This window comes from Podarcis cretensis (genome assembly GCF_951804945.1).
Source record: "Podarcis cretensis genome assembly, chromosome: 7".
NCBI classification, from domain to species: Eukaryota; Metazoa; Chordata; class Lepidosauria; order Squamata; family Lacertidae; genus Podarcis; species Podarcis cretensis.
Genome location: NC_137176.1, coordinates 8,158,730 through 8,182,683, shown reverse-complemented (window position 1 = coordinate 8,182,683; position 23,954 = coordinate 8,158,730). Strand labels below are relative to the sequence as shown.

General features: G+C 42.9%; 1 protein-coding gene and 1 long non-coding RNA gene across 3 annotated transcripts in view; both read right to left on the bottom strand.

Annotated features, from left to right (window-relative positions):
• Positions 1-264: 264 nt before the first annotated feature.
• NSUN2 (NOP2/Sun RNA methyltransferase 2) overlaps positions 265-23,954 on the bottom strand; it is a 39,867-nt gene continuing 16,177 nt past the window's right edge. The window contains exons 8-19 of one of the 2 annotated variants that reach the window (XM_079983520.1): positions 22,870-22,944; positions 20,698-20,828; positions 19,216-19,289; positions 16,215-16,345; positions 15,433-15,529; positions 12,027-12,184; positions 10,461-10,553; positions 8,984-9,119; positions 7,247-7,327; positions 4,329-4,467; positions 3,254-3,293; positions 265-994 (exon numbers count right to left, since the gene is read on the bottom strand). In XM_079983520.1, the coding sequence (XP_079839646.1) occupies positions 580-994; positions 3,254-3,293; positions 4,329-4,467; positions 7,247-7,327; positions 8,984-9,119; positions 10,461-10,553; positions 12,027-12,184; positions 15,433-15,529; positions 16,215-16,345; positions 19,216-19,289; positions 20,698-20,828; positions 22,870-22,944 (1,570 nt within the window). In that variant the 3' untranslated portion in view covers positions 265-579. Of the gene's footprint in view, positions 995-3,253; positions 3,313-4,328; positions 4,468-7,246; positions 7,328-8,983; positions 9,120-10,460; positions 10,554-12,026; positions 12,185-15,432; positions 15,530-16,214; positions 16,346-19,215; positions 19,290-20,697; positions 20,829-22,869; positions 22,945-23,954 lie in introns of both variants that reach the window. The other variant, XM_079983521.1, reaches the window with a different exon arrangement.
• On the bottom strand, positions 13,503-15,426 carry LOC307220071. The gene is made up of 2 exons (XR_013840684.1): positions 15,173-15,426; positions 13,503-15,061 (listed from the first exon to the last, which is right to left on the bottom strand). It is a non-coding gene; the product is annotated as an uncharacterized lncRNA (long non-coding RNA).

The following is a 23,954-nucleotide window of genomic DNA, read 5'->3' as shown; positions in this document are numbered from 1 at the left end:
ATATCCCCCAAGCCCAAAAGGCAGACTGAGCTAATGACACTAAGAGTTATGCAGGCACCTTCTTCACGTTGAAGATATAGCCCAGTGGAAAACACCACAAATATAAGGAATTATATGGTGTTAACATCTGGCCTTTGATTTCAATTTTCATGTGAGCACATTTCAAGTACGCAGGGACAAGAAGGAACTTATAAGGTGTGTATAAAAGCTGACAGTTGTGTTCAACAGATTCTACTGCAAGAACAAAGCAAATTCATAACCCAATTTTACAAGTTATAGCCACTTAGCAGTAAATTTAATATTGATGTTGACAGATGTCATTTTAGCGGTGCAGTCCACTGCCAGCAACAGACCCACCAAAATTATAAGCATCATGGAATTTACATGGTACAAGAAGTAAATATGAAAACCATTTATATTTTAAAAATAAAACGTAAGGAAACTCTTGTAAAATGATTCCCATACAACACCCCCCATAAAACCTGAAATACCCTCTTATTAAAAATGTGTTTGCAGATGCTTAGCCGGAGCATAAATATCTAGAACAATGCACATGGACAGTCAATGAAAGTTATCCCATTAGACATTTTTATCACTAAGGTCAACATTATCTTTGCTTTCTATATTTTTGGTGCTCTCATTTTTGACACTGGAAGAAAGGCTTTCTACTAGCTTAGCTTCTATGGGTTCCATTGCAGGTTGCCCATTCAGTTCATCTTTAATTTGTTCAGGTAACTGACTGTTTTCCTTAGCTGTGCATCCCAAGTCCATTTCTTCCAGCACCTGCCCTGCGGTGTCTATGGCTGTTTTACCTTCTGCATCTTCTTCTTCTGTTTTACGTTCTACATCTTCTTCTTTTCTCTTTGCTTTGAACACCTCAACCCCCATCATTCTCAGGTAATGCAACCTCTCATTCTTGGCCACGAAGGCACGAAGGGAAGTCTTTCCCAGCCAGCCACAAAGCACAATTGAACACTGAAGACTATCTGGCTTGCTGCAAAAACAAGAGATCACCAGCATTAAAAATATACATATATTGAAAATTAATTCAACGACACAGTTTCTGTGGGCTACTGCTTTCTCGGTTACAGTGGTGCCCCGCAAGACGAATGCCTCGCAAGACGGAAAACCCGCTAGACGAAAGGGTTTTCTGTTTTGGAGGCGCTTCGCAAAACGAATTTCCCTATGGGCTTGCTTCGCAAGACGAAAATGTCTTGCGAGTTCCTGCAGGGTTTTTCCCCTTTCCCCCCCTTTTTCTAAGCCGCTAAGCCGCTTATCAGCTGATCCGCTAAGCCGCTAATAGCGCTAATCCGCTAATCCGTCAATGGGCTTGCTTCGCAAGACGAAAAAACCGCTAGACGAAGAGACTCGCGGAACGGATTAATTTCGTCTTGCGAGGCACCACTGTAATTGTAAATTCCGCTGCCACGTCAATGAGATGTATTAGTAGTTTTAAACAATACTGCTGGCTGGTTTTTAAAGTACTTTAATCAGAGCAATGGCACAGCTCAGTGGTAGACCACATGTTTTGCCATGGAGATGATCACAGGTCAAAATCTCAGCACTTCCAGTTAAAAAGGATCTGTGGCAACAACAATGGGAAAACTCTCTCCCTGGGATCTTGGAGAACATATGCCAGTCAGAGCAAGGTATATACAGCTAGATGGTCCAGTGGCCTGACCCGGTACAATGTGTGTTATTTTAAACGTAGTTTCCCCCCCTGCTTGCGTACCTCTTTAATTAATTGCCTTCAAGGCTAAAAGGGGAGGATGAAAATAAATAAATTGAAGGAAACAGCTAAGGAAGTTGAAAGCTGAAGGAAAAGACTGCCAAGAGGTAAAGTCAGACATGAGGGACGCGGGTGGCACTGTGGGTTAAACCACAGAGCCTAGGACTTGCCAATCAGAAGGTCGGCGGTTTGAATCCCTGCAACGGGGTGAGCTCCCATTGCTTCTGCCAACCTAGCAGTTCGAAAGCACATCAAAGTGCAAGTAGATAAATAGGTACCGCTTCGGCGGGAAGGTAAACGGTGTTCCTGTGCGCTACTCTGGTTCACCAGAAGCGGCTTAGTCATGCTGGCCACATGACCCGGAAGCTGTACGCCGGCTCCCTCGGCCAATAAAGCGAGATGAGCGCCGCAACCCCAGAGTCGGCCACGACCGGACCTAATGGTCAGGGGTCCCTTTACCTTTACCTAAAGTCAGACGTGAAAGTAAGAAGAGCGATGAAAAAGCTCCTGCCCTGGGTAAAGGCAGGGAATGAACTGGGAAAGAGCCTCCAGGGCGAGGCTGCATTGTACAGGTTTGGTCAAATACTCCTTGCCTTCCTAAGTGGTGGGAGCATCAACCTGCATTACTAGACGCCTCATTGGGAAATCACATTGTCTGTTATATTTCAACTTTTAAAAAAAGATTTAGGTGTTTGCTGATGGTTTTGTAAAATTCTTTAGAGAAACAGGAAAACGGAGAAGGCAGATGACCAGGTCCTCCCTTCTGTCGTTTAAAGCAGAGCTTTCCAAACTCTTCATTTCACAGCACAGTAATTCAGTTTTATTAGCAAACTGGAGATTACAGTGGTGCCTCGCAAGACGAAAAGAATCCGTTCCGCGATTCTCTTCGTCTAGCGGTTTTTTCGTCTTGCGAAGCAAGCCCATTGACGGCTTAGCGGATTAGCGCTATTAGCGGCTTTTAGCGGCTTAGCGGATCAGCTGATAAGCGGCTTAGCGGCTTAGAAAAAGGGGGGGGGAGGAAAAAAACCCCGCAGGAACTCGCAAGACATTTTCGTCTTGTGAAGCAAGCCCATAGGGAAATTCGTTTTGTGAAGCACCTCCAAAACGGAAAACCCTTTCGTCTAGCGGGTTTTCCGTCTTGCGAGGCGTTCGTCTTGCGGGGCACCACTGTACACTAACCGCTTTCCAGCCCCGGGATGGGGAGCGTTAGCAAGACTACCTACGCACTGCAGCCGACACACCAACGTGTTGCAACACATGTGGAAAGCTCTGCTTTAAAGGTACAATAGCTCTGAGATGTGGCCTTCACAGGTTTTATTAGAGTTAAGAACACAGGGGCATAAAGGCTTCAGTTTCCCGAAAGCCCGGTTAAGTGCTGCCATACGGAAGCAGCTGCTGTTTGTTGCATGCTTTTATTTCCACCAATTTCAATGGAAGGAAAGTTAACCTGAAATCAGTCAAACTTAGAAGTGCGTCTGTATGTGCACATGTGAGCACACACAATGAAACAGCGCAGTTACTTACGTTGGATCTGGCTCATACTGCAGGACTATGCTCCCCATAGCTGCAAAAAAGAGCATATGCTTTATTAGACAACATCAGGACCTGCTCCAATCTCACCCCATGCCACCATCTATTTAATGGGAACAGAGTGAGGCAGGCAGCCAAAGACAACATCTGGATTCAACCAGTCGGATTCAAGTTAGGATGTGACTATGGTGTCCCACTGGTTTCAATGGGAACTAAGTGCAACTAACTTAGCGAAGCTGATTGCGTTGGCCACTAGGTCAGTGCCTGAGGGCTACCACCTTGTTGAAGCTAAGCAGGCCTGGATCTAGTTAGGGGCTGGATGGGTGACCAATCACATGCTTGGGAATCACTGCCATGGGTTCCATAATGGAAAAAAGGCCATAAACATAAGAAAGTACAAATAAAGGAAACAGAATGGGCTTGATCCAGACCAAAGGTAAGTCCTACTACACACCTGAAGCTTGTATACTCTTGATATTCAGTCTGTGTTGATTGATAAGTAACTGCTTATTAGAAAGCTCTGTTCTTCAAAGTTAAAATTAGAGAGTAACTATTACTGCTATTACTATTACTACTACTCTCAGGGGACGCGGGTGGCGCTGTGGGTTAAACCACAGAGCATAGGACTTGCCGATCAGAAGGTCGGCGGTTCAAATCCCCGCGATGGGGTGAGCTCCCGTTGCTTGGTCCCTGCTCCTGCCAACCTAGCAGTTTGAAAGCACGTCAAAGTGCAAGTAGATAAATAGGTACCACTCGGGCGGGAAGGTAAACGGCGTTTCTGTGCGCTGCTCTGGTTCGCCAGAAGTGGCTTAGTCATGCTGGCCGCATGACTCGGAAGCTGTACGCCGGCTCCCTCGGCCAATAAAGTGAGATGAGCGCCGCAACGCCAGAGTCGTCCGCGACTGGACCTTATTACTACTATTAGGGAGTAACTATTACTACTATTACTATGGAGCTCAGGAGCAGTCAGAGCTTAATAGTTAGTATATTTCCTTCTGCACATGATTCTTTTTACCACTGTGAGAAAAGAATGAACCAGGATTGGATATCCTCAGAAGTGAATACTTACCCATTCCTTTGACTTGATTGCGCACCTCATTACTAAGTTTACTTAAGAATGGGTTTTCTTCTGTCAGCAGCACTTTAACATCTTCTATGCTGGCATTTACAATCCTTGCATTAATGAAGGGATAGAGTGTATATATCCCCTGGATGTAAAATAGAAAACCTATTTTTAAAATGCAGTCCTTGCTTTCTTACACGAATAGGCTTGGTCATTTTACTGGTCCAACACAACAACAACCACCCACCAGCACCAATAAACACCCCCTTTAAATGCATGTTTTTGGTATTTGGACCATTATATCTAAATAAAAAAATAGTCAATTCATTCTTCCTCCCTCCACCCCCAAATCAGTTCACTGTTGTGAAAGAAAACTTGCACTGAACTGATAATCGCTTCCTGGTCAATTGAATGTTAAAACATATGAAAGCAGAATATACCCAAAATTTTCAGCCCCTGCACTTTGAGTATAACAGTATCAGGGAGGTAATGCACATTTGTCAGGTTCCAATTTTATGGGATAGGAAAAAATACAAGGGAAAGCCTATACTATACATGTGGAGACCTACAATGGAACTACAGAAATGTTCATAAGCCTGTCAGGGAAAAAACCTTTACAACAGAAAACCCGTCCTCAAAAGCGACAAAAGTGCACAATGCACCCAACAACAGATTAATAAATTTAAGCACAAGAGAGTTAGATCCAGAGTCTTCTCCCAAGTGAAGGCAAACAAGCAAAAACCAAAACCATTTTTGGAAGCAACCATGCTTTTGCCTTTAAGTACTAGAAGCAGCTTACATCCCACCTGTGGACAACTTACACACAGGGGAAAATATATGCGCTTATCCCGTTGGTATTTTAAGCTTTACTTTGGATTGTCACAAGCTGTAGCCCTTGCATTTCACAGCCACTTAGCTGAACTGATCACCATTTTTTTCTCTATACATACATTGCCCGGAAATATTCCGCCCCAAATAGAGGCCAACTTTGTGCGGCCTTTATTGATTTAAAGGCCGCTTTTGACAGCATCCCCAGGGGATTACTTTGGGGAAAATTAGCACGATGGGGAATAGACAAAAGACTTTTGTGGCTAATAACTAAATTGCATGACGGATCAGCCGCAAGGGTGAGAATCACTCCGGCCGGCGACCTCTCAAATTCAGTAACCATCAATAGAGGTGTCCGTCAAGGATGTATCCTTGCTCCGACCCTTTTTAATCTATTTATAAGTGATATGAGGGCGCCTCTGATAGATTCTCAAGAAACGATCCATGCCCCCCGCCTTGCCCAATATCGTTGCCCCCTTCTACTCTACGCAGATGACGCAGTGATCCTATCTTTCTCAAGAGTAGGCCTTAGGAGGGCACTGAAAATTTTTGATGCTTACTGCAAATCAAATTTTCTTACAATTAATCATGCCAAGTCCAAAGTTCTAATTTTCACCAAGAGTCGAAAAACCTATAATTGGAGAATAGACGGAAAAGCCATTGACCAAGTCTTTAAATTTCAATACTTGGGAGTTCTTCTCCAACACAACATGGGCTGGAAGGTCCATCTGGCATATGTATTAAATAGAGCTAAAGCCCTTTCCTTTGCGCTACTGCGTTTTTTCTTTTCAGATGGGGCTTTCCATATTCCATCAGTGTTAAAAGTTTTCAAGGCAAAGGTGATTGCAACAATAGCATATGCAATCCCAATATGGGGGTCCTTTGTTAATCTAACCCAATTGGAGGTAATCCAAAACCAGCTGCTAAGAAGGTTGCTAAAATTACCCAGGTGTGTAGGCAATACTGCTATACGTCTCGAACTAAATGTTACATCTCTAGAAACCACATTATGGAAATGCATCCTCTGTTACTGGTTGGCATTATGGCATAAACTTCCAAATCTCCACTTGATACAGTGTCTCTGGAGAGACGACTTCCCTAGCCCTTGGGCAAAAATAATACATGGGAAACTTGTGTCCTTAGGACTATCTCCATCTGAACTACTAAAATTGGATTTAATTTCTGCCAAGAGAATTATAACTCACAAATTAGAGGAGATGGATTTACAATTTAATATTGCGACAGGTGGTGGCACCTGTTCGCCAATAAACCTTGGCTTAACACCACCAACGAAGCTTCCATCTTATTTAACTACCTTATCTGTGGTGATGCACAGGTATGCCTTTATAAAGGCTAGATTCAATGTTTTCCCATCAAATGTGTTGGGTAACAGACTCTCCAACGGACAGATCTCACTCCTCTGTGACTGTAAAAGTGGATCTATAGAATCGTTATATCATATAATCTTCTGTTGTCCTATACATTCGGCTTCACGGTCCAAGTTTCTGGCCCCATATTTATTGAGAATAGCTGACAGACCTCAGGAAGCCCAAATAATATACTTATTAAACGACGAAGACTCAAGTAGATCCCTTGCAGTCGCTAGATACCTGATTAATGTCTTATTTCATAAGAGGAGAAATGGATCACTGTATGACTCTGACAGCTTAGCCAAACTTAAGAACCATCAATAAGTGCCAGAATCTATGACGCATATCCCCCAAAATCTGAGGGATTTGAATCGCGGTTGACATAGAGGGAGCTTATTGTGTATAGTTTACTTAATTGAAGTAAAATTGGTTTTATAGGGGTGTTTTAACTTGGAACTGTTTAAATTGTATTGTTTATGGATAAATTTTGATGTATTGTTTTTAGATATGGGCCAATGGCCGTAATAAACCAATCAATCAATCTCTATACATACACAGGTGTGAGAGAGGTCTGCCAATTAATTGTCATGAACCTTATGCAATGAAGTTGGCTGCAAAAGCAAAAACCAAAATAAACCTGTCTTTACCCACAAAAAGACTCTTTGTTTCAAGGCATAGCATAAATAAAATACTTTCACAGCATAGCCGTAGTGCGTTCGATGTTACCTCTTGCGCTAATCTGAAGGCACAGCCAAACTGTTCCCCATCGCTATTGCGGGACCACACTTTTATCCCTGTGTTAATAACCTAAAAACAGGGTTGAAAAGAAAGCAAGAAACAATATTAACATACCGTATTTTTCGCCCTATAGGGCGCACCGGCCCATAGGGCGCACCTAGGTTTTTTTTTGGGGGGGGGAATAAAGAAAGAAAATTTTATTTCCCCCCCAGGCGCGGGGCTGGGGGCGGGGGAAGCCCGAGCTTCCCCCGACCCCAGCCCCCAGAACAGGCTGCTATCCGCAAGCCTAGGGAGCCCAGCGGGAAGTCGTGCCGGTCTCCCCAGGCTTGCAGAGAGCTGCGTGAAGCCCGGGGCGTGCTCTTCACCGTGCCCCAGGCTTCGGAATGCAGGCAGCTCTGCGCAACCCTTGGGAGACCGGCACAACTTCGCACCGGGCTCCCTAGGGTTGCGGAGAGCTGCGCGAAGCCTGGAGAGCGAGAGGGGTCGGTACGCACCGACCCCTCTCGCTCTCCAGGCTTCAGCGAAAGCCTGCATTCGCCCCATAGGACGCACACACATTTCCCCTTCATTTTTGGAGGGGAAAAAGTGTGTCCTATAGGGCAAAAAATACAGTATTTAAGCATTCCAACATGGAATAGTGCATCTGAAGTCGCTTGCCAGGCATAAGTATCGGTAAAAGGACATAGCCTATTTTTCTTGACAGTAAAGGCACTAAGTGGAAATACAGGCATCTTACATGGTATACTATGAATTTCACAAAATATGTAGAAAGACAAAGAAGGGGATAACTGATTCCTAATAAGGAACCCAAGTTGGGAAGAGTTTACCTCAGCCTTTCATAAAGGGGCAGTAACTGAGAGCTTATATGGAGGTTTAGGTGCCCAAGTGGGGGGGGGGGGGAGCAAGAGGACGAAGGGAACTGGAAACAAGTGACTGTTCTCACCAAAGGAATCTGCTTCCTTTCTTCATTTTCCTCAGCAATGGGACATTCTAGGCACAATTTACACTTTTAAAGCACTCTTTTCTCCTATGGTTGTCAACGCGGCATTTCTGGTCTTCAAAGAAGCTAGTTGCTGCGTTTGCTTATTCACTGACACTAGAACTGTTAGGGAAAGACTGTGCTCCACCTGGACCAAGTTAAACGTCATGGCGGGAGACAGCTTTGACAGACAGAAAGAGAAGTGCAGCCATGATGGATCATCAGACAAAAGGCCTAACTGGTCCAGCATTCTTCTCATACTGGCCAAACAGATGCCCACAGGAAAGACAGGAGTAAATAGCATTCTGCAGCTTCTGACCCCAGCAACCAGAAGTCAAAGTTATCACCATCCCTATTCCCCAGGACTGGGACGCGGGTGGCGCTGTGGTCTAAACCACAGAGCCTAGGGCTTGCCGACTGGAAGGTTGGCCATTCGAATCCCCGCAACGGGGTGAGCTCCCGTTGTTCGGTCCCAGCTCCTGCCAACCTAGCAGTTCAAAAGCACACAGTGCAAGTAGATAAATAGGTACCACTCCGGAGGGAAGGTAAACGGTGTTTCCGTGCACTGCTCTGGTTTTGCCAGAAGCAGCTTAGTCATGCTGGCCACATGACCCGGAAAAACTGCGGATGAGCGCTGCAACTCCAGTCTTGTTCGTAACTGGACTTAACTGTCAGGGGTCCTTTACCTTTTTACCCCCAGGACTATTGTTTATTTCGACTTTCTTACTAAGAAATGCAAGTCAAACCTTCAGCTTTTCACTGTTGTTCAGGAGCACATTCCTTATTTCCTTTGACACCATGTATAGCTGCCTTTTCTTCCCTTCCTGAGTACGAGTTAATAAATTCATCTTGGGAAAGGAAGGATCCAATGCATAAAAAGTCCTAATAAACAAACAAGCAAATTCAAGTTTTATTATTCTGTAGTTCTTAATATATTGTTGGTGTTTAAGCTGTATTTTTGGTATATTAACAGCTCTGACTCTTTTCTGGAAAGATAAACATAAATATTGACCTTCATAGCACCTGTGAACCTGTAACTTGAGAAGCTGGATTATTATTATTTAACTCAATATAGATTATGAAGATTTAAAGCAAGTTAATATCGGGCCAATAATATACGTAGACCACACATCAGTGAAATTTCAATAGGTTTGCAACAATTCTGCTGAAATATATACTGGATGGAGACTGAATAATCCTTTCATGCAGAATAAGGCAACTTCTTGAGGATTTGAGGCATAATTTCTTTTTTCAAATGAACAGAACAGAAGGAATGGATTAATAGTTTAGAAAAGATTTAATGTGCGCATGAGAGGAATATAAATAAGGCAGCTTCTCTTCAAAAGAAAAAAAGCAATATGCAGAGAGAGTAATAAAAAACCATGATGTTAGAAAAAGTACTGTGCATAAAAGATGCAAAAATGTAAGCAAAAAATAGCCAGGAACTAAGTTGAAATTATTAGACGCTCATGACAACAGCAAAACCTTTGCTATACTGTGTGAGACAGCAAGGCAAGTTCAGAGTGCGTTTCCCTACAGCTAGGTGTACAATGCAACCCCAAGTTGTCCAGCTTTTTTGCTGTGCTCTTTTTAAAGACGTGTTGTCTGCACACTGAACCACAAGAGTGGACTTCTTTCTTAATTTCTTGTAGGCTTCAGCTTGCTGAAAGGGAACCTCTGGCCCACAAGCCTAAATTGGTTTGTGGTGGAGAGGCATATTTGGATTAATACATTTAGCACACTGAATCCTAAGTGTGTCTGTGCTTTCTCCAAGTAGACAGAAAGTAAAATAATGTCATTAGAACCCCTGACTTGAAAATCAAAAAGATGGACTGACTGACATGTCACACCATAAATTTAACTTTGAACTGTTGGCTACTCAATGAAACGTCTATGATAATTTGTATTATTTAAAATTTTTATTAATATAAAATAGTGAAGTGAGGATCACATATTTACAAAAGGAACCTGCAGATTTAAAAATGGCTTGGTCGTTTCATTTCTTCTCATGATCCTGTTGTCTGGATCCAAAAACCAGTGACGGTAGGAGAAAAGGCAGTAGCAGTATTCTGTGAAATCTTCTGGAAGCCAGCAGTATAGCACCACAACATTACCAAGAGATTATTGTGCAGGGTGTGAAATGTAGTAAATAAGGAAAATAAATGCAGGTTGCTATGTAGCATATACTTATGTTGTATGAAAAAATGAAACATATTTTCTTACTGAATTGGTGAAAATAGTGAATCGTCTTCAGAAAGAAACACAAACGGGTCTTCTTTAAATCCAAAAAGCTTCATTTTTTTAGACGGGGGAGGCCTGGAAGTAACAAGATATATCCAGGGTCAACAGTTTATGGATGGACTGGCAAAAATTCTGGTCAAGGGGTTCCCCCTTCTGCTCCACCAAAGAAGCTCCCCACCACCACTAGGAGAGCCTGCCATTTGGGGGCAGACAGTTTTGGCTGCTCAGAGAGAAGGCTGGTTTGGCAGTGAGGGATACCAATGCCAGCATCCTCCCCCATCCCTCTCAACCTTAGAGCTGGAAAGGGAGCAGAGATCGCCACACAACTGCTGAGATTATCTCTGCCCACCTATGCAGTTTTTAAGTAGAGAGGAGGGCCAAGCTCTCCATGTCGAAAGCTGGATATATCCAAGTTGAGCAGTACAGGAAGAATTTTAACAGATTTCTGTATTTTGCTTAGAGTGAGAACTGCCAGAAATATATTTTAAAAGATTGGTTCAACAGCAGTTCTAGAATCCTCTCCCGGGATAGCTCAATCAGTAGTGCATGAGACTCTTAATATCAGTCATGAGTTCGAGCGCCACGCTGGACAAGAGATTTCTGCATTGAGGGGGATTGCCCTAGATGATGCTCACTGTCAGTTCCAACTCTACAATTCTTTGATTCTATGATATTCACTAATTCAGAAAAACAGAACCACATAATACTACTACTCTAGTATGTGGAAGTTCAGTGTTCAAAGTATTCCATATATATTCTCAGCCATCCTTAAAATAGCACAGAAAACTAGTCCACTACAGTGGCACCTCGGGTTACATACGCTTCAGGTTACAGACTCCGCTAACCCAGAAATATTACCTCGGGTTAAGAACTTTGCTTCAGGATGAGAACAGAAATCGTTCAGCAGCGGCGCAGCGGCAGCAGGAGGCCCCATTAGCTAAAGTGGTCTTCAAGTTAAGAACAGTTTCAGGTTAAGAACAGACCTCCGGAACGAATTAAGTACTTAACCTGAGGTACCACTGTGTTACCCTTACAACACTATCTGAAGAAGTGAGCATGCACACGAAAGCTCATACCAATACCAAACTTAGTTGGTCTCTAAGGTGCCACTGGAAGGAATTTTTTTTTTTTACATTATAACACAGAGTGGTTGGGGCTGGGAGGAATATTGCTTACAGCCAACTAGTAAATTCATGGCAGAGACAAAATTTAAACAAGGCTTTTCCACCTTGTAATTCTATCTAATCATTACGTTACACCAACTTTCCAAAACAAGTACTTCCATATCAGTCATCATAGGGATGTCACAATCAAAACCATGCTTATGAAATGGCCCTCACGGGTTGGTTTTGCTTAGGGCAAGAAAACAAAGTGTTGAGAAGGCTGAGTGGAGATTGTATCTCAATAAGGCTGCCTTTGTGGTTCTATGATCTCAAGAGCTTCTGGCTGGTGAGGAAATCATGGGGCAATTTCAGCTTCCCTACATGCTGGGAGAACCAGCAAAAGCACCAATACAGACAAATGGCAAGCTTCATTTTAGTTTCTTACCCACACACTCCATCCTTCTTGTTTTCAGTAGTCTCAGTTACGAAGGAGTCTCCATCCTTTGCTTCTACGGCCACATGGTCTTCAGCAGTTTCTAAAGAACCCTGCTCTGCAGCGGCAGACACTGTGCTGATTGTCTTCTCTGGCAGCCGGTGCTGCAGCTATTCCAAAACAGAAGGAACAGGTCTTGATGCATAAAAAAAAGGTCTCAAACGTTACAACATACAGCATTTCCCCTTACCACTGTTTAAATCATATCTATTCAAGACCCAAAGTGCAGTAGCGGGGGAATTATGCTTTTCATAATGCACTGAAATTCAGAGTTACAAACCATGTACAACTTTTTGTTTTATTCTATTTGATAGCAACAACAGATCCGCCTCCCTGTTGAGTGGGACACCAAGTTACACTGATAAACTTCACTTCCATCTTTGGTAACTATTTCTGTTCTTTCTTTTTTTTTATAATAATAATAATAATAATAATAATAATAATAATAATAATAATAATTTATTATTTATACCCCGCCCATCTGGCTGGGCCTCCCCAGCCACTCTGGGCGGCTTCCATAGAAAGCAAAAATACAATAAAATATCACACGTTAAAAACTTCCCTGAACAGGGCTGCCTTAAGATGTCTTCTGAATGTCAGGTAGTTGTTAATCGCTTTGACATCTGCTGGAAGGGTGTTCCACAGGGTGGGCGCCACTACCAAGAAGGCCCTCTGCCTGGTTCCCTGTAGCTTTACTTCTCGCAATGAGGGAACCGCCAGAAGGCCCTCAGCGCTGGACCTCAGCGTCCGGGCAGAACGATGGGGGAGGAGACGCTCCTTCAGATATACTGGACTGAGGCCGTTTAGGGCTTTAAAGGTCAGCACCAACACTTTGAATTGTGCTCGGAAACATACTGGGAGCCAATGTAGGTCTTTCAAGACCGATGTTATATGGTCTCGGCGGCCGCCCCCAGTCACCAGTCTAGCTGCCGCATTCTGGATTAGTTGTAGTTTCCGAGTCACCTTCAAAGGTAGCCCCACGTAGAGTGCATTGCAGTAGTCCAAGCGGGAGATAACCAGAGCATGCACCACTCTGGCGAGACAGTCCGCAGGCAGATAGGGTCTCAGCCTACGTACCAGATGGAGCTGGTAAACAGCTGCCCTGGACACAGATTTGATCTGTGCCTCCATGGACAGCTGTGAGTCCAAAATGACTCCCAGGCTGCGCACCTGGTCCTTCAGGGGCACAGTTACCCCATTCAGGACCAGGGAATTCTCCATACCTGCCCGCCTCCTGTCCCCCAAAAACAGCACTTCTGTCTTGTCAGGATTCAACCTCAATCTGTTAGCCGCCATCCATCCTCCAACCGCCTCCAGACACTCACACAGGACCTCCACCGCCTTCACTGGTTCTGATTTAAAAGAGAGGTAGAGCTGGGTATCATCCGCATACTGATGAACACCCAGCCCAAACCTCCTGATGATCTCTTTTTAGCTGTGCTGTGGTTTTTTTAGTCTTACAGAATTACAGATGTGCTTTGAGCTACATGTGTCTGCATGCATATGTCTTATGTAGACTGTCATAATGTACCATTTTACTGGCCTTACAAGATGTAATCCCTATTAGATAAAAAGTGAGACACGAGCACTGTGCATTCTGTTCCTAAAGTGTTTCTTAGCAGCCTCCTACTCTAGCTGCTGGTGCTGAGCTCCCAGAAATGTTATTAGAGGGCATTAATAAGAAAATTCTAAATTATCCATTTGTATCCTCTTATATGTAAGTTAAAGAGGGCCAGCAATAAATAAAACAAAAAAGGGAGGTAGCCCCCCCCCAAAAAAAATATGGGCAAAGGCAGCAAAAACCATGAGATAGAATATTATTCCTTTTTCCTATCCTGTGCATTTTGCTCCTATTCCTACTGTGTTTTTTACATTCCACACTGCATTCTCTAACTGTGTAACTTCACAGGAACTGTAATAAATACAGCAAAATGAAAAACTGTGAACTATCAATGAATGTAAGTGTACCGCAAAATCCACAGAATTTGCATGAATGCGCATTCTAAAACGGCAAAAGATGCTTTAAAGATGTTTCCACGCTATCCTGAGTACAGAAGATTTAAATATTTTTTCAGCTTAACACCTAGGGCACTCTTGAAATAAATGGGCCTTAAGAATTGATTAGTTCTGGCTGGATTGTGCCACTAGTATACAGCCCACCCAAAATACATTATTATGTATTGCATTATTATGCACATCTTCAACACTGCGTCTTTGCACGTCCACTTTCTTATACAATGATTTCACTGTCATTGAAGGACCAACTTCAAAACAGAGCCAGGACAGCTAGTACTCATTCTGCCATTTTAAGATCAAGTGCTCAACTACAAGGGCTTTGTAGACCCAGCCTTTTTCCAGAACACCAAAGAGATGTGATGCTTTGAGACATCTAGCATAGGTAACTCCATAATAACTCCGTTATTATGGAGAAAGCAGCCCTACACGAGAAAAGCAGGTACCATAAGGTGCCATGTTACCTTCTATCTGTACATATTTTCATGCCTCAATTTCACTAACTAGCCAATTATGCAGCCATATGCATCTGGAGTTGTATTTATGTTATGGCTGCATAATTGGCTAGTTAGTGAAATTATCACTAGTATCACATCTCTTTGGTGGTGTTTAGAGCAGGGCCAATGAGGGGCGAGCCTGAAGAGAACCCCAAGAAAAAGAGGCCTTTGGCCCACGGACGTAAGGTTTCCTGATACTTTGAGGCATCTAGCATAGATAACTCCATAATAACTCCGCCATTATGGAGAAAGCAGCCCTACACGGGAAAACCTGCCTCTTGTTCTTGGGGTTCTCATCAGGCTTGCCCCTCACTGGCCCTGCTCTAAACACTCCCTTGTGGCTTGCACCTGGCTGGAACATGGGCCTGGAATAAGAGAGATGTGTAGAAACCTCTGACATGCGTGGCCAGAAGGCAGTCTACTGTACAAATCTAAGAGTCGCACACATTTCTATGCCCTCTTTTGCCTCTGACACAGCTGACCAACAGAAGGCTGTCCATGAAGATTTGCTTCTCATGGGCTGAAAAGGATTCCCCACCCCTATGCTACACTTTAGTCAAATGCAGACCCTGAATAGATATCCCAAACCAACATAGTACCCAGGTCTCAATGAATTTCTTTGAGGATGTTCATAGATTTGGACTGCTCAATGAGTTGTTTTTTAAAATTCACCAACTGCACTTGAAAATTCCCCTTGACATCCATTCTCAAAAAGAGTTCACCTTTGTGGCCTGGGGTGAGTGAGAGAGGTTGCTCCATGAGCCACCAAACTTGTCCTAGGGAACTTGGGATCCTAGCCTCTCTTTCACAGCATGTTGCAAAACCGTTCCAACTAGAGCAAACATTACCTTGGGCTGACGCTTATTCCATGGCATCGGAGATTTTTTAATTAATACAGCTACAAAGAAACCTCCAGTATTCTGATGATGTGGCAGAATTCTGAAACTAGATAAAGACACAGATTTTGTACCACTATGCACCACCTAAAGAAGGAAACTGAGGTCCAGTTTATGAACAAGGAAGTTTATACTTTTTGGTGTGTTTTTTTTTTTAATCAAACCAAATGAAATCTAAATGAACTGTTTTTCTACCATCATTTTTTTCTGAACTGTCACATATTGAATAAAGAATTCAGAACAGTGACATTTTCACAGTATTTGACTGCTTTAGGTTAAGGAACGTATCGTAAAAGCAAATATCCAAATGATTATGAAGAATAATTTTTAATTAGCTTGAGCTCAGCGACAGAAAAGGATGATATAAATGTAGCAACAAATAATAACAACAGCTTTTTTTGATTTAAGAAAGTTGATCTGGTTTTCTGCATTGCCACTTAAGAAGTCATCCCCAATGCACACATCCTGTTTTAAAAATAAAAAGTGCTTACAGCTGTCAGAGCACATAATTCACAACTGTATCCAATTAACATGTCCGCCAATTTCAATGGCTCTACTCTGAGCATGACTTAGTTGGATGCAACCTGATATTTAGATGAACCTGAACTAAAACACAGTCTACAGTTCTGAGACCACCAACAAACGACCCCGAAATAAACATCTCCTCATTACAATCAACTAGGAACTGCAAGAGTATGCTGAGCATGGAAACGATCAGCTGCAAGAATACCCACCAGCGCTCCAAATGTAACGCTTTAAGTTTTTCTTCATCTTTTAAGGGGAACATGGTGGGCCGAATCTGGGTTTGCCTGTTCGAAGGCACTTCACTCCAGTCTTCAAACCATTGGCCATCTTTCGTCATTACCTAGGTGGGAAAATGTACCAATTAACAGCGAGGGTGGCCTCAAGTTTGCCAATGACAAGTCAGCAGATTACAAGAGGAGACTGTTAAACAGCAATTTCAGATTTTATTAAGGTTTTAAGACTCAGCCCACTAGGTGAAATAGATGAATCTGCTAGAAAGCTGGAGAATGTGATTTTATACCCCCTGCCCCAGGGTACCCCCTGCCTGCTACTGGGGATAGATTCTGCTCCCTCCAAGAAACAGTCACAGGGTAGTGCCTGTATGAATCTTTTATCTAGGGAGTGTATTGCTGTATTGTTGCCTGCTTGTATGTTAGTACTTGGGTCTCACGAAGTCGTCATGCAAAGGGGTTGTTGATCAAGGATGTAACACCTGTAGAATGTGGACAATATGATTTGAGGGTGTACCAGAATAGTAAGTTTTGGGCTTGAGTGGAACTGACTGGTATTTATTCTTAGCCATTGTGCTTACTGCTATATAGGGGGCAGTGGATTTAATGGTATGACTCAGGTATAGGCAAACGCCAGCCCTCCAGATGTTTGGGACTACAATTCCCATCATCCCTAGCTAACAGAACCAGTGGTCAGGGATGACGGGAATTGTAGTCCCAAACATCTGGAGGGCCGGAGTTTGCCTATGCCTGGTATGACCGATTCATGCATGGTGCTACAGAAGAGTGAGTAGATTTTCTTTTGCTTTGTTGTTCATCATGCTATTTTAAAAGGTGAAATTTATACTTGCTAGTTGATTTTGATTTGTAATATTTTACTTCCTGATGTTTACAATATGTTCAAAAGTTAATCTGTTTATTTGTTTACTATGAACATACTTTGCATTTTTGTAGCTGATTATTATTTGTTCATTTATGTTCATTTTCATGCCAAAGAGGATACTCTTTGGTTGTTAATTGTGGTTTATAGAATGCAGAAAATCTCTGTTATTTTTCTCTAATTAAATGTTTTTAACCTATGCTGTAAACTGCTTATAAAGGTAAAGGTAAAGGTAAAGGGACCCCTGACCATTAGGTCCAGTCATGACTGACTCTGGGATTGTGGCGCTCATCTCGCTTTATTGGCCGAGGGAGCTGGTGTACAGCTTCCGGGTCATGTGGCCAGCATGACTAAGCTGCTTCTGGCGAACCAGAGCAGCGCACGGAAACGCCGTTTACCTTCCCGCCGGAGCGGTACCTATTTATCTACTTGCACTTTGATGTGCTTTCGAACTGCTAGGTTGGCAGGAGCTGGGACCGAGCAACAGGAGCTCACCCCGTCGCGGGGATTCGAACCACCGGCCTTCTGATCGGCAAGTCCTAGGCTCTGTGGTTTAACCCACAGTGCCACCCGCGTGCCTTAGAAACTGCTTATAGTTTCATTTAAATGCAAATTGTCCAAACAAACAACAAACATTAAACAATCCAGAAAATTGAAGTGCTGTGTCTATCAATGTATATTTTCATATTATGTTTGTCTTCAAACACAACCCCTATGTAATGTATTTGAACAACATAATTTTGCCCCAAACCGAGCATTTCTCAACTCGGCACCAGATTAGGAGAGTTCTCAGTCTCAGGTATCCTTCTCTCTTTCCCTTGAGAGACTGGAGGTTACTGTCTGGGTAAGTGAAAATTAACTTCTTAGAAGCCAGAAGTGCTATAAAAACGGTAAGGGCTTTCTCCTGACAGGGAAGAACAAACTGCTACAAAACAGTAGTGCTCTTTTGCTTCAGCATATGTTCATTTCCTACTCAACACAGGATTAGGAGAAGACAAGCCCAAGAATCTGTGCTGGGAGACAGAGGACATTCAGTGGTACCTCAGGTTACATCCGCTTCAGGTTACAGACTCCGCTAACCCAGAAATAGTGTTTCAGGTTAAGAACTTTGCTTCAGGATGAGAACAGAAATCGGGCTCCAGTGGCACGGCAGCAGCAGGAGGCCCCATTAGCTAGAGTGGTGCTTCAGGTTAAGAACAGTTTCAGGTTAAGTACGGACCTCCGGAACAAATTAAGTACTTAACCTGAGGTACCACTGTATATCTTTAGGGCCCCTATTCTTTCAGACATAGAGAAGTTTATTGAAACCCTGGAGAACTTCACATAGGTCACAAGCTGCATAGTCTGACTTACGGAAAGAAGAAATACAGTTGTACCTCGGTTTAAGAACAGCCCTGTTTATGAACAGCCCTGTTTACGAACTCAGCAAAACCAGAAGTTGTGTTCCGGTTAGCGAACTTTACCTTGGTCTACGAACGGAAGCGAAACAGTGGAAGGGCACCGGAGGTGGGATGCCTTATTAGGGAAAGCGTACCTCGGTTTAAGAATGGCTTTGGTTTAAGAACAGACTTCCGGAACGGATTTTGTAAACCAAGGTACCACTGTAGTTCAGTGACATTCTTTGCACATAGAAAGATCCAAGCATCTGAGACCTCCAATTAAAAAGCATCTCAAATAGTATGACTGGGAAATAGCGCTGTTTCAGATCTTGAAAAGCTACTGCTAGTCAGGATAGATAATGGTCAAATGGTCTGATCTGGCGCAACGCAGCTTCATATACATTAGTACCTCGTTTTGCGACTGCGATCCATTCCGGAGCCCCAGTCGCCGTCTGAAAAGGGCGCTGGACAAAGCACCACGTCTGCGCACGCGCATGGAGCAGTTTGTGCTTCTGCACATGTATGAGTGGCAAACCCGGAAGTAACCCGTTCTGGTACTTCCGGGTTTGCCACGGACGTTCAACGAAATGGGCGCTCGATGAGGTACCACTGTACCCATAAACACATGACTACTCATTTGATTTTAGAACTAACAGAATGCTTTTCTCTCTTAAAGTTTGATTTGGATTCTATTACAATACACATTTCTATTAAAAAATACCTTCCACTGTGTAACCCCAGGCATCCTTTTCAGACCAGGCAATTCAGAAGAGACGTCAGCAAGTTCTAAGGCACCTTTGAACAAACAAGATTACTGTAAATAAGAAATAGCTAGGAAAGTTACGCAGTGCCAACTCTGAGAAACTATCCCAAGCCAAGAAAAACAACATGTTTTGAAGCGACACAATTCTTTTTATGATCTGCAAACAATGAAGGTTGGCAATTGCATTTCTCTAACTCTGCCCACGTTATCTCCACAGGATTGCTGTAAGAAGCATTACCTATTCATTTCAGCCAATGAATGAAGCGTAAGAGAGAGCGTGGAGGTGCATGGAGACGAACACAACAATTCTAACCAGGTCTACTCTGAAGCAAGCCCTATTAAATTCAATGGGGCATACTCCCATGTGAGTGGGATTAGGATTATACCCAAGTGAGTCATATTATACCAAATTGTAGAATGCATTTGCTGAATGTACAGCACAAATATAGTCACTAGACGTGTGCACCAGATTTGGCTGAGGCCCGAGCCAAGCTGACTCAGAGGAACCCAGATGTGATCAACCCCCAGAATGCCCTGAGTTGGGTGTCCTGGAGCAATTCAGCAAGAAAGAGGCAGGTGTGAGCAGGAAAGAGGACACTGTGTAAAAAGGCCTTGAATGGGAAGGACCAAACGTAGGGTGCCAAATTCTGGAATGCAATCAGGTTCACAAGCAGAAGAACCTTAAAAGGGATGTCAGAGTTGCATGTGAGAACTGCAGGTTTGCATTCAAACTGCACACTTCATTAGACTCCACTTCATGAAGTACAGGATCCTGATCAAGGGAAGTAATAGTACCATTCCATTCTGCCTTGGCCAAACCACACCTGGAGTACTGTGTCCAGTTCTGGGCGCCACAATTTAAGGGGGATATGGACAAGCTGGAAGGTGTGCAGATGATCGAGGGTCTGGAAACCTGGCCTTATGAGGAATGGCTGAGGGAGTTGGGTATGTTCAGCCTGGAAAACAGCTATCTTCAAATATCTAAAGGACTGTCACATGGAGCAAGTTCTTCTTCTCCAGCTTCAGAGGTTAGGACCTGAACCAGTAACATAAAAGGAGATTCCAACTAAACATGAGGAAAAACTTTCAGATGTTAAGAGCTGTTCCAACAGTGGCACAGAAATGGTGGACTCTCCTTCCTTGGAAGTTTTTAAGCAGAGGTTGGGTGGCCATCTGTCAGGCATGCTTTAGCTGAGATTCCTGAATTACAGGGGGTTGGACTAGATAATCCTCAGGGTCTCTTCCAACTCTACAATTCTATGATTCTGTGACACAGGGCACATACTCCCTGCCTTCTTGGGTAGTGGGGGTAGTCAACTGCCACTACCAGATGCCTCCTTCAACCCAAACTGAGTACAGTTTATACAAATTGAGTATAGTTTAACACTTGAATCCACTATTCTTGTCTGTTCTCACTATACAACCAAGAGATACACACACCTTCACTTTTTTCCAGCAGAGAGGCAATGACAGCTTCATTTTCAACAGGATTCAACGAGCAGGTAGAGTACACCATCCTACCTCCTTCTGCCAGCTGCTCAACTCCACGGGTTGCAATCCTTAACTGCAATCTGCAAATTCACGAACGGGTTAGCATCTCATCATCCTTTCCCAAGACAGTTGGTCCTGAGATTTCAAGTTGACTTTGACAGCTAAATAATCCAAACATTGCTTTCAACATGTTTTGTCACACTGAAAGAGCTCAATTGTTCCCACCCATTCAACAAGTCAGTCAATTGCTGTATCATATACAAAGCCATTTATATGTATGTAGAATACACCATTTATCAAGTCTTTTGAGTGTATGGAATAAGGACTCAACTAAGATGCAACATTTGTGTAGAAAAATTAAGGAGGAAACCTGAACTGGTGCTGGTGTTGGATATTTGACAGTCAAAAACAGTTTGCCCAAATAGCCAGTTAACTAATGGTAAAGTGTTTTTAAAAACATTAACACTGTGAAAACAAAAGTAACAATCTACATGTCTGATCTGTATCCTAAAAAGAAAATCGTAATTACAGCTCTTATTGTGAAACAATGGCACAGTTTTTTAAACTGTTAATTATTTAGCTTTATAATCTTTTTTACTGTTCCCTTCAACTAACTGACCTTTCAGCTAATGTGTTTTGCTGAGTGAGGATTTGCGCCTGAGTCTCCTTGACCATAGCGTGACAGTATACCTATTATTATTATTTACTCTGCATTTGTTTAGCCATTAAGATGCCACAAGACATGTTTTTTCCTGCAAATGGGAACATGGTCAATCCTCCTCAAACGTCAACACGCTGGCATTCTTGGAATATCTGATTAGTCAATAGATAAGTGCTGACCAATCCCTTTCCTACAAGCTATTCTTGGAAATGTACTGAACACACTGAACTACAATCTGAAATGCCATGCAAAGGTGCAAATGTGCTAACCCAGATAAACAACAAAGGAGCAGACTGCAAGACCATTACTCTCTACAATCCTTTTTTATAACTGGTATGGACATACGTAAGTCAGTATGCTATATTCTAAAATGTATGATCAGCCCTGGAAGAATTAATGGCCAAAGCTGCCTTCTTAGTGTCAAGGGTTTGGTTGGGAAAGCAGCAGAGAGAATATAAATGGGGGAATGTAAGACTATGAATCTGGAATGTGTCCAGATTAAAGCATCTAAAGTATTACCAATGGCGCAGTATTTGTTAATGAGAGTTTATATTGTTCTCACATCTGTTATTCTTTTCTCCATTTTGCAACATTTAAAAAATCAGTTGTCAAATATCAAACTTTGAAAACAAAGTTGAAGGAAAAACAGCTTGCTTTTATATATTTTAGTGGTATTCAACCAATTTTTACCCAGAGTAAAGGTAAAGGGACCCCTGACCATTAGGTCCAGTCGTGACCGACTCTGGGGTTGCGGCGCTCATCTCGCTTTATTGGCCGAGGGAGCCGGCGTACAGCTTCCGGGTCATGTGGCCAGCAGGACTAAGCCACTTCTGGCGAACCAGAGCAGCGCACAGAAACGCCATTTACCTTCCCGCCGGAGCGGTACCTACTTGCACTTTGATGTGCTTTCAAACTGCTAGGTTGGCAGGAGCAGGGACCCCCCGTTGCGGGGATCTAAACTGCCGACCTTCTGATCGGCAAGTCCTAGGCTCTGTGGTTTAACCCACAGCGCCACCTGCGTCCCTTACCCAGAGTAGACCCACTGAAATTGACAGGCATGACTAAGTTAGGTCTACTCTGAGGAAAGCTTACTTGAATACTACCTCTGGGTTTATACATTTATCTTACTCATTCACACCAAGTTATTCTGAATTATTTAGTCACTGGCCTCTGTTTTGCACACCATAGTTATTACATCATTATGATAAAACCCTCACTAAGTAAGGGCCCTGACATCTAGGCATTTCAACCACTAGGCATAAAACCTATATGCTTGCGATGTGTGTGAACCAATTTTTATCTTTACAGTAAACTAGCTTCAAATACCTTGGAGGGTGGGGAGATAAAATACAAGGAAATTAATATATTTTGGGGAAATGCAAAGTTATTACTTGTAATCTTATTTTTATTCCACTGAAGTTCAAAAAGGATGTGATATTAGAAATAAAATTGTTTCTTACCCATGTAGCTGCAAGCTGTTTTGAGTAGTCCACTTTTTCCACACATCAATGTTTTTTCTCATGGTACCATCTCCACTGCAAGAGACATTCACACATGAATTCCAATGAAACCAGTAAGCTACATTCTGAGTCAGTAACACACCTCGTGTGTTTTGAAAATCAGAAATCATTGACTATTCTTATTTATTAATCGCTTTCTAAAACACTGTCTCAAGGCAATTTACACATAAGATACCATATTTTTTGCTCTATAAGACTCACTTTTTCCCTCCTAAAAAGGGGAAATGTGTGTGCGTCTTATGGAGCGAATGCAGGCTGCGCAACTATCCCAGAAGCCAGAACAGCAAGAGGGATTGCTGCTTTCACTGCACAGCGATCCCTCTTGCTGTTCTGGCTTCTGAGATTCAGATTTTTTTTTTTTCTTGTTTTCCTCCTCCAAAAACTAGGTGCGTCTTGTGGTCCGGTGCATCTTATAGAGCGAAAAATATAGTAATTATAAACAGTAAAAAACAGAAAAACAACTAACTAAAACTAAATCAAAACTAAACTAAAACAGTAACAAGTGGGTGGTCGTGGTGAAGAACATTTACCGTATTTTTTGCTCTATAAGACTCACTTTTTCCCTCCTAAAAAGTAAGGGGAAATGTGTGTGCGTCTTATGGAGCGAATGGAAGCTGTGTAGCTATCCCTGAAGCCAGAACAGCAAGAGGGATTGCTGCTTTCACTGCGCAGCGATCCCTCTTGCTGTTCTGGCTTCTGAGATTCAGAATATTTTTTTCTTGTTTTCCTCCTCCAAAATCTAGGTGTGTCTTGTGGTCTGGTGTGTCTTATAGAGCGAAAAATACGGTATCTACCTAGGAAAGTTTATTGGAGCAAATATGTCTTCAGTTGTTTCTGGAAAGTGCAGATAGTAGGTACTGATGGTATTTTTACAGGAATACTATTCCACAAAATAGAGGCACACTTAAAAGCTCTGCTCTGAGCTACTATAGAGGAGGCTTCTGAGAGCTTTGGAACTAGCTGGAGAAACTGTCCCCCAGATGGCAGCTGTCTACTGGGTATAGAAGGGTTCAGGCAGTCTCTTA